The 15749-nt window shown below is 41.8% G+C and overlaps 1 protein-coding gene across 1 annotated transcript in view; it reads left to right on the top strand.

Moving 5' to 3' along the window:
* The window catches only part of CSMD1 (CUB and Sushi multiple domains 1), a 2005298-nt gene that overhangs the window by 1871088 nt on the left and 118461 nt on the right, over positions 1 to 15749 (top strand). The window contains exon 49 of the mRNA XM_043454305.1: positions 5331 to 5519. Within this exon, the coding sequence (XP_043310240.1) occupies positions 5331 to 5519 (189 nt within the window). The remainder of the gene's footprint in view (positions 1 to 5330; positions 5520 to 15749) is intronic.

Below are 15749 nucleotides of genomic sequence, written 5' to 3'. Positions count from 1 at the left end.
AAAAGAAGAATTTAAAGAGAAGGCTATAAACTGTTGTTTTGTGAGTGGACATATCTATGTATATTTGTATAGATATAGATACAGATAGATCTTTGAACAGCATTTCAGTTAAAATTCGATGATGGTTCAATGACCACTGCTAGGAGTCCATCACCAGTAGTTTTAGAGCAGTGATCCTTGGACTATAGCACGTGGGCCAGGGAGCTACAGCCCATAATATGACCACGTGTTGCACCACAAATCTTTGCCTTATGCATGTCAACTATTGGTCATTGGGTGTAAGAACCATGTAACTGATCTACACAATTGACAAACAAAACACAACAACAACAAAAGCAAGTGCTTGTACATCATGGTTCAAGTCAATTCAATAAACTGCTAAGTAATTGTTGAGATAGTAATGGTCATTCACTATTAAATCAAGGGCATGCATATTTGCTAAGTTGTTTCAGTGGGTTGCCGTGCCCTTCTACAGGGGATCTCCCTGACCCAGTGATTGAACCCACATCTCTTAAGTCTCCTGGCTTGGCAGGTAGTTTCTTTACCACTAGCGCAACCTGGGAAGCCCATTAAATCAAGTACCTGGAAGTTAATGATAAGTTGTGGGCTTCCCTTGTGGCTCAGCTGGTAAAGAATCAGCCTGCAATGCAGGAGATCTGGGTTTGATACCTGGGTTGGGAAGATTCCCTGGAAAAGGGAAAGGCTACCCACTGCCGTGTTCTGGCCTGGAGAATTCCATGGATTATATAGTCCATGGGGGTCACAAAGTGTCAAACACGACTGAGTGACTTTCACTTTCAGTGTTGGGAGAGTCAGAAATAGAGAATGGGTGTTGTAAATACACCCAGACCCCAGCAGAGCCAGCTGCACCCATGTCTTCCATCCCTAATACCTCCTTGACTGCCACCCTCCATAACCTGCTCTTCCAAGGCCAGCACCTGGTCCTTTTAATTCTTAGCATGGTCAGAAATCAAACATACAGGACCCTGTATTCTAATCTTCCCCTCTGTTTTCTGTGCCGCGTCTCCTTGGGCTTCTCAGGTGCGCTAGGGGTAAAGAACCCATCTGCCAATGTAGGAGACTTAAGAGATGTGGGTTCAATCCCTCGGTTCGGAAGAACCCCTGGAGAAGGAAATGGGAACCCACTCCAGTATTCCTGCCTGGAGGATTCTGCTGAAAGAGGGGCCTGGTGGGCTACAGTCCATGGGGTCTCACAGAGTCAGACATGACTGAGTGACTCAGCATCCTCACCATGTCTCTGTGCTTGGGCCTCTCTATATCTTGTGCTAGATGAGTTAGAAAGGAACTAATGATGGTAGAAGAAACTGTCAGTAGGAAAGGAAATAGTTATTGAACCCTATCAGTTCAGTCGCTCTGTCATTTCCAACTCTTTGCGACCCCATGGACTACAGCACGCCAGGCCTCCCTGTCCATCACCAACTCCTGGAGTTTACTCAAACTCTGTCGTCCCCTTCTCCTCCTGCCTCCAATCTTTCCCAGCACCAGGGTCTTTTCAAAAGAGTCAGCTCTTCACATCAGGTGGCCAAAGTACTGGAGTTTCATCTTCAGCATCAGTCCTTCCAATGAACACCCAGGACTAATCTCCCTTAGGAAGGACTGGTTTCATCTCCTTGCAGTCCAAGGGTCTCTCAAGAGTCTTCTCCAACACCACAGTTCAAAAGCATCAATTCTTCAGTGCTCAGCTTTCTTTGTAGTCCAACTCTCACATCCATACATGACTACTGGAAAAACAATAGCTTTGACTAGACGGACCTTTGTTGGTGAAGTAATGCCTCTGCTTTTTAATATGCTGTCTAGGTTGGTCATAGCTTTTCTTCCAAGGAGCAAGCTTCTTTTAATTTCATGGCTGCAGTCAGTATTTGCAGTGATTTTGGAGCCCCCCAAAATAAAGTTTCTCACTGTTTCCATTGTTTCCCCATCTATTTGCCATGATGGGACTGGATGCCATGATCTTAGTTTTCTGAATGTTGAGTTTTAAGCCAACTTTTTCACACCCCTCTTTCTCTTTCATCAAGAGGCTCTTAAGCTCTTTAATTTCTGCCATATGAGTGGTGTCATCTGTGTATCTGAGATTATTGATATTTCTCCTGGCAATCTTGATTCCAGCTTGTGCTTCATCCAGTCCTGCATTTCACATGATGTACTCTGCATGTAAGTTAAATAAGCAGGGTGACAATATACAGCCTTGACGTACTCCTCTCCCGATTTGGAACCAGTCTGTTGCTCCATGTCCAGTTCTAACTATTGCTTTTTGACCTGCATATGGATTTCTAAGGAGGCAGATAAGGTGGTCTGGTATTCCCATCACTTGAAGAATTTTCCAGTTTGTTGTAATCCATACAGTCAAAGGCTTTGGTGTAGTCAATAAAGCAGAAGTAAATGTTTTTCTGGAACTCTTTGCTTTTTTGATGATCCAACAGATGTTGGCAATTTGATCTCTGGTTCCTCTGCCCTTTCTAAATCCCCCTTGAACTTTTGGATGTTCACAGTTCACATACTGTTGAAGTCTGGTTTGGGGAATTTTGAGCATCACTTTACTAGCGTGTGACATGAGTGCAATTGTGCAGTAGTTTGAACATTCTTTGGCATTGCCTTTCTTTGGCACTGGAATATAAACTGACCTTTTCCAGTCCTATGGCCACTGCTGAGTTTCCCAGACTTGCTGGCATATTGAATGCAGCACTTTCACAGCATCATCTTTTAGGATTTGAAATAGCTCATCTGGAATTCCATCCTCTCCACTAGCTTTGTTTATAGTCGTGCTTCCTAAGGTCCACTTGACTTCTCTTTCCAGGATGTCTGACTCTGAGTGATCACATTATCGTGGTTATCTAGGTCATGAAGATCTTTTTTGTATAGTTCTGTATATTCTTGCCACCTCTTCTTAATATCTTCTGCATCTGTTAGGTCCATACAATTTCTGTCCTTTATTGAGCCAATCTTTGCATGAAATGTTCCCTTGATATCTCTAATTTTCTTGAGAAAGAAGATAAGGCTCTATTGAACCCTATAGAGCTAGACAATTATCCTGCAGTTCCTGTCTCTTAACAGACTGGAAATAGTGAGAAACTTAACAGACTGAACTGTGACAAAAACCCACCCCAAGAACCATGTGGTCCCACTGCCCCTTTAGGAGCATTTCAGACTTTATCTCTAAACCTGGCCAGGGTCTACAGTCTGCTTGGTCTTCCTGCTTTTTATTATTATTTTAATTTATTGACACAATAATTCTGGGTAGTTGGTAGCTGAGGTGCCTGATTATACTCATACCTTCCCTAAACCAAATATTTTGGTTCATTCAAAGCTTAAAATAGATAATCTCAAACAATTGAACACAGAAAATGCCATGACCAATAAGATACAAGTTTCTTCTAAGAATTAGTGGATTTTACCTTAATAAAAATGAGTCTGTTAAAAACAAAAAAATGAAATAGCACTTCAGAAGACCCTCTGGCTGAGACTATTCTCTGAGGATTCATCTCAGAGGAGCATGGTTGACAACCCAGCCAGACACACAGACATCACTTCTCAGCAATGCTATGATGTGAAGTCTTCAGAAGGGTCCTTCTGAATTTATTTCTAAGGAAAAATTTGGCATTAAGCCTTCAGACCTGCGTGTGTGTGCTTTCTATGTGGAACTCCCACAGGGGAGTGGGACATTTAAAACCTCCTATTTAAAAAGGAACCCTGGATTTCCAGGACTTCACAGCTTTCTTTAGTTTAGTGTTTTATTCATCTGAAGGGGGTTCATAGGATTTTACGCTGTGGTGAAACTGGTCTTGTAAGAGTAAACTGAGTTTCTTTCTCTAAATGTGTAAATAAGATGCAGAGCCTTTAGCCACTGAAAGGTTAGATTCTGTGTAGGTAAGACTGATTTTCACAATTCCTGTCTCTAATTTTACAAGTCTCCCTGCAAATGGGATGATTAAAGCTATTATAACATGGTCATCAACATGAAGTAGTGCATTTTCTTCAAAGATGGTATTCAAATCCCACGTGTTAAAAAGAGGCTACATCATGGTACAATTCTCAGGATTCATTTAACAACAAGGGTAAAATTAATGGCCTTGATTGCAAGGTATTGTGTTCTTAAATTTTCTCCATTTTCATGATACTTTTTTTTATTTTTTTGGTCAGAAAGTCAGAATTTTACCACCACATTGATTAACTGTTGTAGATAATCTAAACTTCTAACTCAAGAGACTTGACCCTTGGGTCTAGATTTCTTGGCTTTTTTTAAAATGATAACTTTTGAATTTTTTTGGATTATTTATTTATTTAACTTTTTATTTTGTACTGGAGTATAGCCCATTAACAATGCTGTGACCGTTTCAGGGGCAGAGCAGAGTGACTCAGCTATACATGACTTTTTTTTTTTTTTTAGAAGCCAGCAAATTGATACGAAGTTCCAGAGATTTCCCCCATACTCCTTGGATTTTGTCTCCTTGTTCACATCATCAGCAGAGGCTACATTTGTTAACCTGCACTGACACATCATTATCACCCAAGGTCCATAGCTCACACTGGGTTCACTCTTGGTATTGAACATCCTGTGCATTTGGACAAATGTAAAGTGACATTAACCCACCATTGTGGATTCATGCATGGTATTTTCACTGCTGAAAATCCTTCAAGCTTCACTGTCCTTCCCCCATCAGCCTCTGGAAACCACTAATCTTTTTACTTTTTCCAGAGTTTTACTTTTTCTAGAATGTCATAAGGTTGGAATCATGCAGTGTGTATCCTTTTTAGGTTGGCTTCTTTCACTTAATCATGTGTAATTAAGGCTCCTCCATGTCTCTCCATGACAGATCATTTCTTTTTAGCCTTGAATAATACTGCATTGTCTGGATGGACCACAGGTGGTTTATTCACTTACCTACTCAAGGGCACCTTGGTTGCTTCTGAGTTTTGGCAACTCTGAATAATGCTGCTATGAACATCTGGGCATAGGTTTCTGTGTGGACATAGGTTTTTAGCTCCTCTGGGTAACTGCCAAGGAGCATGATTGCTGGATCACGTGATAAGAGTGTGTGTAGTTTTGCAAGAAACTGCCGCACTGTCTTCCAAAGTGGCTGCACCATTTTGGATCCCCATCAGCAATGAATGAGAGTCCCCCTTGCTCCACACCCTTGCATCCACATCTACAATATTTTTGTACTGGAGGATGCTGTTAGTAAAGTTTCTGTATCAGTGCTGATTTCCCACTATTTTAACAATAGAGAGACTCTCTTTCATTTATATGTCTCTTACCAAGCAAAATGCACATTTATTTATTTGTCTATGTATGTGTGTTTGTGTGCCCACAGCACCTTACTGCAGCTTGACCCACACCGTGAAGAATGGTGGTGTTTTAAATAGGACTGCAGGAGAAGTTGGAAGTAAAGTGCAGTATTTCTGCAAACCTGGGTATCGGATGATAGGCCATAGCAATGCCACCTGTAGGCGGAATCCAGTTGGCATGTATCAGTGGGATTCCCTTGCTCCACTCTGCCAGGGTAAGAAATGTGTTTTTCATTCCCAAACTTGAGTTCAATTTATTGCTCTTATTTTAATCACAACTTACCGGAGCTATGATTATGGATTAAAAGGTAAGGGAAAATTGAATGTGAGTTCATGAAAGTACAAATTAAACTTTCTACTGACCGTGCAAACACTTCTAACATTTGCACTAGGCTTGATTGAGCTTTATAGCCTGAATTCATAGGATGGTTTGAACGCTCACTAGATACTGTGTAAAGTTACCTTAATACTTGACTTATATTTCATTTTAAAATTAAAAACTGTGTTATCCAACTTAGAGTCTTCTTGACAGTTGTATAAATTTTAAAAAATCAATTACTGAAGCTCATTTTCCCTTCTCTTAGATTAAAAACTCATACTTTGAGCCACACACTGCGTATTTCATTTTCTTTTGGTCACGTAAAGCTAGGACTTGTTAGAGTTGATTTCAATATCTCATGCCTTTTTCCCCGTTTTATCTCCCATGTGCATAAAAATCATATTTCCAAATAAGGCATCTTAATTTTAATTGAGGACTTTGAAATTTTCATAGTTTTGTTTTATCAAAATTTATATGCATAATGAAATATATTGGTCTTTGATAGCTAATTACATTTTATGAATGGAACCTCATATGGATTTCCTTGTTTCTCAGCTTTCATTAGATACTAGACTTTCTAGTATCACTCTCTGAGACAATAATAGATATTTATCACAATGTTCTATGTCTCTTTAACCACAAGAAGTTAATCAGACACCTAGCCTGCATCATTTATGTTGTACCTCCCGAAATTCTTCTTTAATGTAAGATAAACATAAGATCCAATGAGCTTGTTTCATTAGGAATGATTTTTTTTCCCAAAAAGAGTTCTTTTTCTTTCAAAAGAAGAAATGCTTCTCATTTTCTTTAAATGTTTCATTACTCTCTGCCTATGAAGTAGGATTATTGCTCAGAGAACAGCCCCATGGGCTACCTGTCTTTGGCACTGGGATCAGATTGCCCAGGACATAAGCCATGACCTAAACAGCAGACTGAACCAGGAAAAGGGCTGAAAACAGAATTGACAAGGGCTTCTAAACTCTGACCTCTAGGGGCTGAGTCCCTGGACAGGACCCTGAATGGACTTGAAAACTGGAATCAAGCAAATAAACAAGTGGACAAATACCCCTGTGTGGCACTAGGAGCCCACTTTTAATGTCCATTTAATTTATTTATACTTTTAATATATATTTAATGTCACAAAGAGTAGGACACAACTGAGCGACTGAACTGAACTGAACTGACTGAATGTTGTAATATATCATTTAATATTTCAGTTGTCTTCTGGAGGCGGTATAGTTTTTTCTCCATGGTTTGAACATCATGCCTTTTATTCTGACAGAGGAACAAACACAGCTTACACATTTCCTATCTGCACTAGGATGTTGACTTTTCTCTAAAAAAAAAAAAAAAAACCGAAGAAAAAAATGTGCAAAATAATATTTTTAAATGTTTGCTAAAAATGTACCTTTTAGTAACTGAGGGAGGTGTAAATCCGAGGGTTGGCATCAGGTCTTTTCAGGCCCCACTGCTAGCTTCATGACCATGAGGGTGCTGCCCAGGGACCCCCAGCAGGCTACCTGTCCAGGCAGCATTCAATCAGTACTTTGAATGGGGAGAAATGTGCACATTAATGACTTTCTAAGACAGGCATCTGAGAATGATTTTCTTTTTCCATTGAAGATGATATATCTTCTGACAGAATCTTCTTTGCTCTCCTTTTCATGGACTTTTTATTGGTGGCATCTTAGAAACACAGCATTTTAATAGAAAAAAGTCACCTGATAGGCAGGGCATCCTAATCTCCCTATGTCTGGTTCATAAAACAGGATCTCTGTTTTGAAATCTGTTTGTTTATTTATTCTGGCTGCACTAGGTCTTCACTGCTTTGTGCGGGCTCTCTCTAGGTGTATCAAGTGGGGACTATTATCTAGTTCTGGTGCTCAGGCTCCTCATTGTGATGGCTTCTCTTGCTGTGGATGGAGCACGGGCTCTAGAGTTTGTGGGCTTCAGTAGTTTTGACACGTGGGTTTAGTTGACCCTAGCATGTGATCCAACCAGTGCCCCCTGCATTGCAGTGAGAATTCTTATCCACTGGACCACCAGGGAAGCTCTCAGAATCGTTGAGACGGTTCAAGCGCTCGGACAGTCCTGGGCGGGACCCAGCAAACAGGCGTGTACACGGGCCCTCACCTGTGAGTGAGAACATGCAACCAGCCAGATGGGCGTGTCGTTGCAGAGAACCTCAGCCTGCTTTTCTTCCTTTCCTTGACCTCTTAAATTACTTCTCTCAGAAAACCTGTTATTGGTTTTTATGCTCCTTGATAAAGCAGAGCATATCTGCTGCCCTTCAGGCTTCATTTCCTGCCTTCGAGCAAGAGGCTCCTCCAGGCAGCTGTTTCCCTTATCAATGCTCTCATCTTATTCATCTTGGAAGGAAGCTAAATTAGAACTGAAATTTTCTGTATTATCTTAAAGATCCAGTTAAACTGGTGCCTCAGAGGCCTCAGCTTTCAGGTCCCCATGTTACAGGGAGAGTAACTCTTTATCACAAAGCCCTGATTCCCAGAGCCCATGTGAGCCAGATACCTGGTTTGGACTTGATGTTGTGGGTGGTTTATGCTTTGCTAGTGTTTGGCAGGCGATGAAGCACAAGGACAGCGATCATTCTCACAAATGACATGATTGAGCTTCTGATCATACATTCCAGACTTTAAGATGCGCTCTGCTAATGTGCGCTAATGTAAAGGGTGTGGGCAGAGTGAGAGATGGGTGGGCAGGCAGGGTGGTTCCTGTGTGTCTGCTGTGAGCCAGATGGTCACCGTCATAGATTCTTCATTTAAGAATGTTTCCCGGACCTTTTGAAATACAAAAGCCATTTTTAGCTGATCCAAACAATGTGTCAGGATCAGATCACAGCACAAGGGTAGTTCAGCCAGTGTCAGGTATCGTCTGTAGTTTTCAAATTACATCTCCAGCATTTTACAGAGGGTGTATAATATACTCTGTCATGTGATGGAATCCGGTGTGTTTATTCAGCAAGTTAAATGATGCATTTTCTCCATCTGTGCTTGGCACATTCATCACTAAGCTCCATATTTCCTGTCTGTGTCTGGAACATGGTGGATAATAAACACCGTAGTGAGTGCAAATGTACATGAAGGGTAATTTAGTGTAACAGCAATGGTGATATGAAGCCCTTGATCTTCCTGGGCAAGGAACTGTGCAAAGTTTGCAGAGTCCTCATTTATTTCTAAGAGAATCCAGAGTGCTGTCGACAAGAGTAGCTAACAGACCAGCCGTGTGCACTCCCGTCAAGGACAGCCCTGTGACATTGCACGGGACGTGCATGCTCCGAGCACACAGCCAGACACAGAGAACTCACAGTGTTCCCCAAAGCCCGCAGAAGGGCCTGGTGTTCCCCTTTCTCCTGGAGGGAAGAGTCCACACTGAACATCAGAAGTGTCACTGAGTTCCTCCAGCTTCTGTCCCCAGGCTCTTGGCTTTTATTGACTGGAACTTTATTTCTTGATTCCCAAGAAATGGCTCTTCTCTTTTTAAACGTTCACACCTTGCCTTCTTATGACTCCTCCTGCAGTCCTCCAAGAGCAGAGATGTGGGGCCAGCTACTTCCTGCAGTGTCCAGTGAGTGGTCCAGCAGCTGCACATGCCAGGTCATAGCCTGTCCTGGTCATCAGTCATTTGTCTGTCGACCACTGGGCCCCCTCCTTTCCAGAGCTCTTCTCTTTGTTTCAGATGATTGTTTTTGTTTTCCTTCCTTGGGCTGTGATGTGCTAATTATTTTTGAGAGCTCTAGAGCAGCTAAAGATGCTTCTCAACAGAATCCTGAATTGTCCATTTCAGAACCACCAGTGTTCTTAAGTTGCCCATCTTTTTGTGGTAATGTCTGTACACACCAGTCATGACGTTCCTCTGTCTGCCCTCATTCTCAGAAGCACTAGCCTTTATCCTTCAAGACAAATAGGAAGCTGCTTCTTATGCTAGTAAGGCCTCTTTGTAAAGGGCCTGACATCACACCTGACCCCAGAAAGCAAATAAACGCTGTGAAGCCCTGCTGGCCTAAAGGTGATTCCAGCCCATTATCTCCTATTTTACTGCTATTTTCTGTCTCAACCTTCACCCAGGATTAATGGTGTACTGTGTGCTGGCTGAGTCACCTGAGATGTTGCTTAGAGTTCTGGAAAATCACACAGAGGTAAAGAATGGACTGGTGGACAGTGTCGGAAGGAGAGAGTAGGACGGGTTGAGAATGTAGCCTTGACACATACACACCACCATGTGGGAGATAGATCACTCGCGGGAAGCCGCTGCATAACACAGGGAGCCCAGGCTGGCACTCTGTGACGACCTTGAGGGCTGGGATGGGGCGAGAGGATCAGGAGGGAGGAGACACATACATATAAATAGTTATGGCTGATTTGCCTTGATGTATGGCAGAGACTACCACAACACTGTAAAGCAATTATCCTCCAATTAAAAGCAAAACACAGAATTTGGGAAATCAGTGAAGACAAGGGAAATTAAAAAAGGGGGGAGGGAGTGTCCGGAAATATCATTAATGCTGAAATTCAGCATGGCCTTTTTATTAGTTGGCCAAAATTCTAGTAAAAGCCTTAATGAACTTTTTGGCCAACCCAATATTTTCAGAATTATGTATTTAAAATATATTTCTAACCTATTCATTTATCCATCTATTCACTTATCACTGGTGGTTGGACACTGGAAATAAAAAGATATGGGTATACTTAAATGTGATTGCAGCCATGAAGTTAAAACATGTTTGCTCCTTGGAAGGAAAGCTATGACAAACCTAGACAGTGTATTTAAAAGCAGAGACATCACTTTGCCAACAAAGGTCCCTGTAGTCGAAGCTATATTTTTTTCAGTAGTCATGTATGGATAGGAGAGTTGGACCATAAAGAAAGCTGAGCAGCAAAGAATTAAAGATTTTGAACTGTGGAGTTGGAGAAGACTCTTGAGAGTCCCTAGGACAGCAAGGAGATCAAACCAGTCAATCTTAAAGGAAATCAATCCTGATATTCACTGGAAGGACTGATGTTGAAGCTGAAGCTCCAACACTTTGGCCACCTGATACAAAGAGCCGATTCATTGGAAAAGACCCTGTGATGCTGGGACTGATTGAGGGCAGGCAGAGAAGGGGATGACAGAGGATGAGATGGTTGGATGGCATCACTGACTCAGTGGACATGAGTTTGTCCAGAGATGGTGAAGGACAGGGAAGTCTAGTGTGGTACAGTACGGCGGTCACAAAGAGTCAGACATGCCTTGGTGACTGAACAACAGCAACAGTACTGAAATGCAGCAGAGGGCACCTTGGAGACAAGACAGAGTAGCTAAGACACCTGCTTTGGCATCAAATACCCTGAGGCATGCCCCCCAGCACAGCTATTTGCTGTTTATAAGAATCTGGGCGGTTTGCATGACGTTTCTAAAGCTCAGCTTGCTTTTTGGTCTTGTTAGTCAGGGTTCTGTAGAGAAGCAGCACCAGTAGGATACACGTAGATACAGATTTATTGTATCTAAAGAGCTGGTTCACTTGGTTGTGCAGGCAGAGAAGTTCTGGGATCTGTGGTCTGCAGGCTGGAGGCCCAGGTGGCCAGTGTTGGGATTCAGTCCAGGTGCCACGCAGTCCAGTGGGGTTGGGGATCGGGGTGGGGAGGGGGCAATAGGGAGAGTGCCAGAAGCCCCAAGTAGGGGCAGGAGAAGCTGGACCTCCCTGCTCAAGCAGAGGGAGCGAATTCCCCCTTCCTTTGCTTTCTTGCTCTATTCAGGCCTCAGGACTGGATGATGCCCACCCAAATGGGGGAGGGTGGACTTCACCCCTTCTGAGATGCATATGCTAATCTAGTCTGAATCCATCCTCACACACCCCAGAAATAATGTTTTACCTGCTATCTAGGCACCCTTTAGCCCGGCCAAGTTGACAAATAATATTGACCATCATAGCAGTAATAAAAAAATAATAAAGTAATTTACTTCTTGGAGTGTTTCTGAGGCTAAGTATTTTTGAGATTGCGTGAGGTCATGCAGGTAAAAACTTCTCACAATGGAAGGAACTTTGCATTTGACCGAGGAAAGCCAGGTGTTACACTGATGAAGATGATGGTGTTATCTGGAGGCTAGTGATGGCTCAGGGACTGCGTCTGAGCCCACCTCCTCCAGATGTGGGTGAATTTCGCACCCCTGTGCTCTGTGCTTTCAGCATATTGGGCTCTGCACTGGCTCTCCAGAACCGAAACCCTGGGGTGACTGTTGGAGAAGACGCTGGACACCGGGCACCGCCAGTATCAGACTCCAAGTCTCGCCACCTCTGGTCCAGAGCTGCCTAATTTCTCTTGATGGTGACCTGAAGGGTCTGAGGGATTCATGAGCAAATGTATTAGTGATGAAACGGAAAAACATTCCTCCATACTGTTTAGTGTTTAGGGGACCCTAATCTAGAGAATTGATGGATGCTTTGCTTTATATTAGGGCTTCCCGGATGATGCTAGTGGTAAACAACCCCACTACCAATGCAGATTGTTGTTGTTGTGTTGATCAGTTGCTCAGTTGTGTCCAACTCTGTGCAACCCCACGACCTGCAGCACGTCAGGTCTCCCTGCCCTTCACCATCTCCTGCAGCTTGTTCAAACTCATGTCCATTGAGTTGGTGATGCCATCCAACCATCTCATCCTCTGTCATCCCCTTCTCGTCCTACCTTCATTCTTTCCCAGCATCAGGCTCTCTTCAAATGAGTTAGTTCTTTGTATCAGGTGGCCAATGTATTGGAGCATTAGCTTCGGCATCAGTCCTTCCAATGAATTTTCAGGATTGATTTCCTTTAAGATTGACTGGTGTGATCTCCTTGCTGTCCAAGGGACTCTAAAGAGTCTTCTCCAGTACCACAACTCAAAAGCATCAGTTCTTCAACACTCAGCCTTCTTTATGGTCCAGCTCTCACATCTGTACATGACTGCTGGAAAAACTAGCTTTGACTATATAGACCTTTGTTGGGGAAGTGATGTCTTTGCTTTATTTTGTACCTCACCTAGATTATTACTAAAACTAGCTGGTTGTTTCTACAGAACAAGTTGATAGAGACAGGATAAGATAACTCTGCTAATGGACCCAAAATGCTTGTAAATCATCCTGTATTATTCATGCCTAGAGCAAATGCAACTCATTAGCTGAGGGTGTCGTCTCTTCTAATCCATTAACAAAGATGCAAGACCTATTGATTAAACCTAACAGTGCTCCTGGCTTCTGTCCCCTGTGAGGTACTGAAGAAATTTGTGGATAGGTAAATGATGTGCAAAAAACACACTCTGGAGCAGCAGTATATTCAGATGCCACTTTTATTGTAGTCCTCTTTAAGCCAGTCATGATTTTTCATTTTTCAGATACCTCATGTCTGCCTGAGTGATTAATGGAATGTCTGCCATTTAAAGATGGTGGCCAAATCAGAACTCAGTTTTACTGCTGGGATCTGAGATGGTTCAAAACCGGACCCAGTACAAGAGTAGACACCATTCACAACCGTGCAAATATTTATCAATGTTTTAAAATATTTGTTAAACAAAATAATATTATGTTGACTTTTAAAAATGAAACAATGGTGTTTTAGGAGTCAGAGAATATGCTTGCTGCAATACCAGGCCTAGTTAACACCACACAAATTCAGAACATTTGGAAGAGGAGCTATATCTTCCCCTGTACTTCCACTTGCCGTGCTCATCTTGTGATGGTTTAGAAAATTCTCTGTCCAGCAATGTGGAGGGAAGGGAGTGGATGCCAGGACAGACACTCCTGTCTTGTCTGTGCTGAGGAAGGCTTTGGGTAGAATCATTGGCATTTAGAGATAAGCCTATAGAGATAATCTAGATTACCTTGCTCTTACACATGAAAATGCCATAGCTGTTAAAATATGTGCAGAATGTAGTGGACTTCAGATCAGGGACTCATGACCACGGGAACTACTAGTGTCAGTGTTAACGACTCCAGGGTTGCAGGAGCCTTTCACTATAGCACGGTGCTACCTCGGCTTTAATTACCAGGGGAATCTTTTTCATGCCTAAGGAGAGCATAACTCAGGCCAGTTATGCTAAATACCTATGACGTTCAGGAAGTTAATTATTTTAAATGATTAAATCACTATTAATATAAACTGTGTAACTAAGGTCCTACTCAAAAGGGGGAAAAACAAAAGTTTTGTGTCTGTATACCTCAAGAGTATTCCTCACTATTTACGTTAGAATTAAATTATCAGGAAACTCATTTTAGAAAAAAGAATCACTAATAATTAAATCATAAGCCATCAAATATCTCCCTTTCTTCCTCTCTTCCCCTCCTTTCTGTTCCCACTTTGTGTTTATTTTTGTGGTTGTCAGATTGGAAAGGACATGGACCATGTCAAGTAACCTGAATTCTAGCCCCATCTTTTCCAAATTTAGCAAAAGCAGTCAATTTTAAAAACAATTAAAAATTGTACTAGCAAACCAGCTGGCTGTGTGATCACAGAAGACTGATGGGCTTTTCAAAGAAAGACAAGAGGCATTTATTTGCCTTTGTTTCACTTTCCACTTGCTCTCAGTGGTCCTTCACATTACTCAACTTTGAGTTTATCTCCATTTTATGTAAAAGAAGGTTGAGCACTGATGCTCAGCACCAAAGAACTGATGCTTTTGAACTGTGGTGTTGGAGAAGACTCTTGGGAGTCCCCTGGACAGCAAGGAGATCAAACTAGTCAATCCTAAAGGAAATCAATCCTGAATATTCATTGGAAGGACTGATGCTGAAGTTGATGCTCCAATACTTTGGCCACCTGATATGAAGAACTGACTCATTAGAAACGACCCGGATGCTGGGAAAGATTGAAGGCAGGAGGAGAAGGGGACAACAGAGGATGAGATGGTTGAATGGCATCACCAATTCAATGGACATGAGTTTGAGCAAGCTCCAGGAGATGGTGAAGGACAGGGAGACCTGACGTGCTGCAGTCCATAGGGTCGCAAAGAGTTGGACACAGCTGAACAAGTGAACAAATATGTAAAATGGAAATATTGTTTTACCTTCCTCAAATTATGTAATAATTTTTGAAATTCAAGCTAATTAATTAATAGGAATGGAGACAAGGGAATGATATTATTTGAATTGTTTAAATAAAAATTTAAAGTAGAAACTTAACATAAGAATTGATGAAGACATTTCTGGGGAGAAATAAATGCCCCAGGTGCCTGAGTACACACATTCTGTTTTCTTTCAGAGACCCTAACTCTATAATGTGTTGATGTATTTTAATCTTTCAACAAATTAGTTCCATGATGTGTGTGCGCTCAGTCATGTGTCCAACTCTTTGCAACCCCATGGACTGCAGCATGCCAGGCCTCCCTGTCCTTCAGTATCTCCCAGAATTTGCTCAAACGCCTGTCCATTGAGTCAGTGATGCCATCCAACCATCTCATCCTCTGTCACCTCCTTCTCCTCCTGCCCTCAATCTTTCCCAGGATCAGGGTCTTTAATAGAGTATATGACCCTTTGTTCCACTCATGTAATCTTGTACTTTGAACTAAATATAGAAAGACTCAGAGAGTATGTTATGGAAGGTTGCAATAAACATTAAAATTTATGATTCTACATTTGTGTCTTCAGAGTTCCAGAAGAAAAGGAGAAAGAGGGAAAATCTGGAAAAAAAAATTGAGGAGAAATAGCTGAAACTTCTCAAATTTGGCAAAGTATGTGGACCTGACAGATTCAAAAAGTTAACTGAATCCTAAACACCAGCAACTCGAAAGACTTGCCTACCAGGCACATTGTAGTAAAACTTCTGAATACTAAATACAAAGGAAAAACATCTTGAAAATATCCAGATAGAAACAATGGATTACTGATAGGAAAGTAGGATCTAAATTACAGAACATTTCCCATCAACAACCTGGTGGCCAAAAGGAAATCAAATGACATTCTTCTAGTGCTGAAAGGAAAGATCAATCAATCTAGAGTTCTATGGTTAACAAAAATATCCTTCAGGAATGAAGACGAAATCCAGTTATTACCAAATGCTGAAAAACTAAGAGAATTTGTTCTATCAGACATGCTTTAGAAGCAAGGCTAAAGGAAATGCTCTAAATAAACAGCAATAGATATATAATAAACTTAGAGCATCAG

The sequence above is a fragment of the Cervus canadensis genome, chromosome 31 (assembly GCF_019320065.1).
Source record: "Cervus canadensis isolate Bull #8, Minnesota chromosome 31, ASM1932006v1, whole genome shotgun sequence".
NCBI classification, from domain to species: domain Eukaryota; kingdom Metazoa; phylum Chordata; class Mammalia; order Artiodactyla; family Cervidae; genus Cervus; species Cervus canadensis.
The sequence above is the reverse complement of the archived record's forward strand: the minus strand, read 5'-3'. Positions and strand labels throughout refer to the sequence as shown.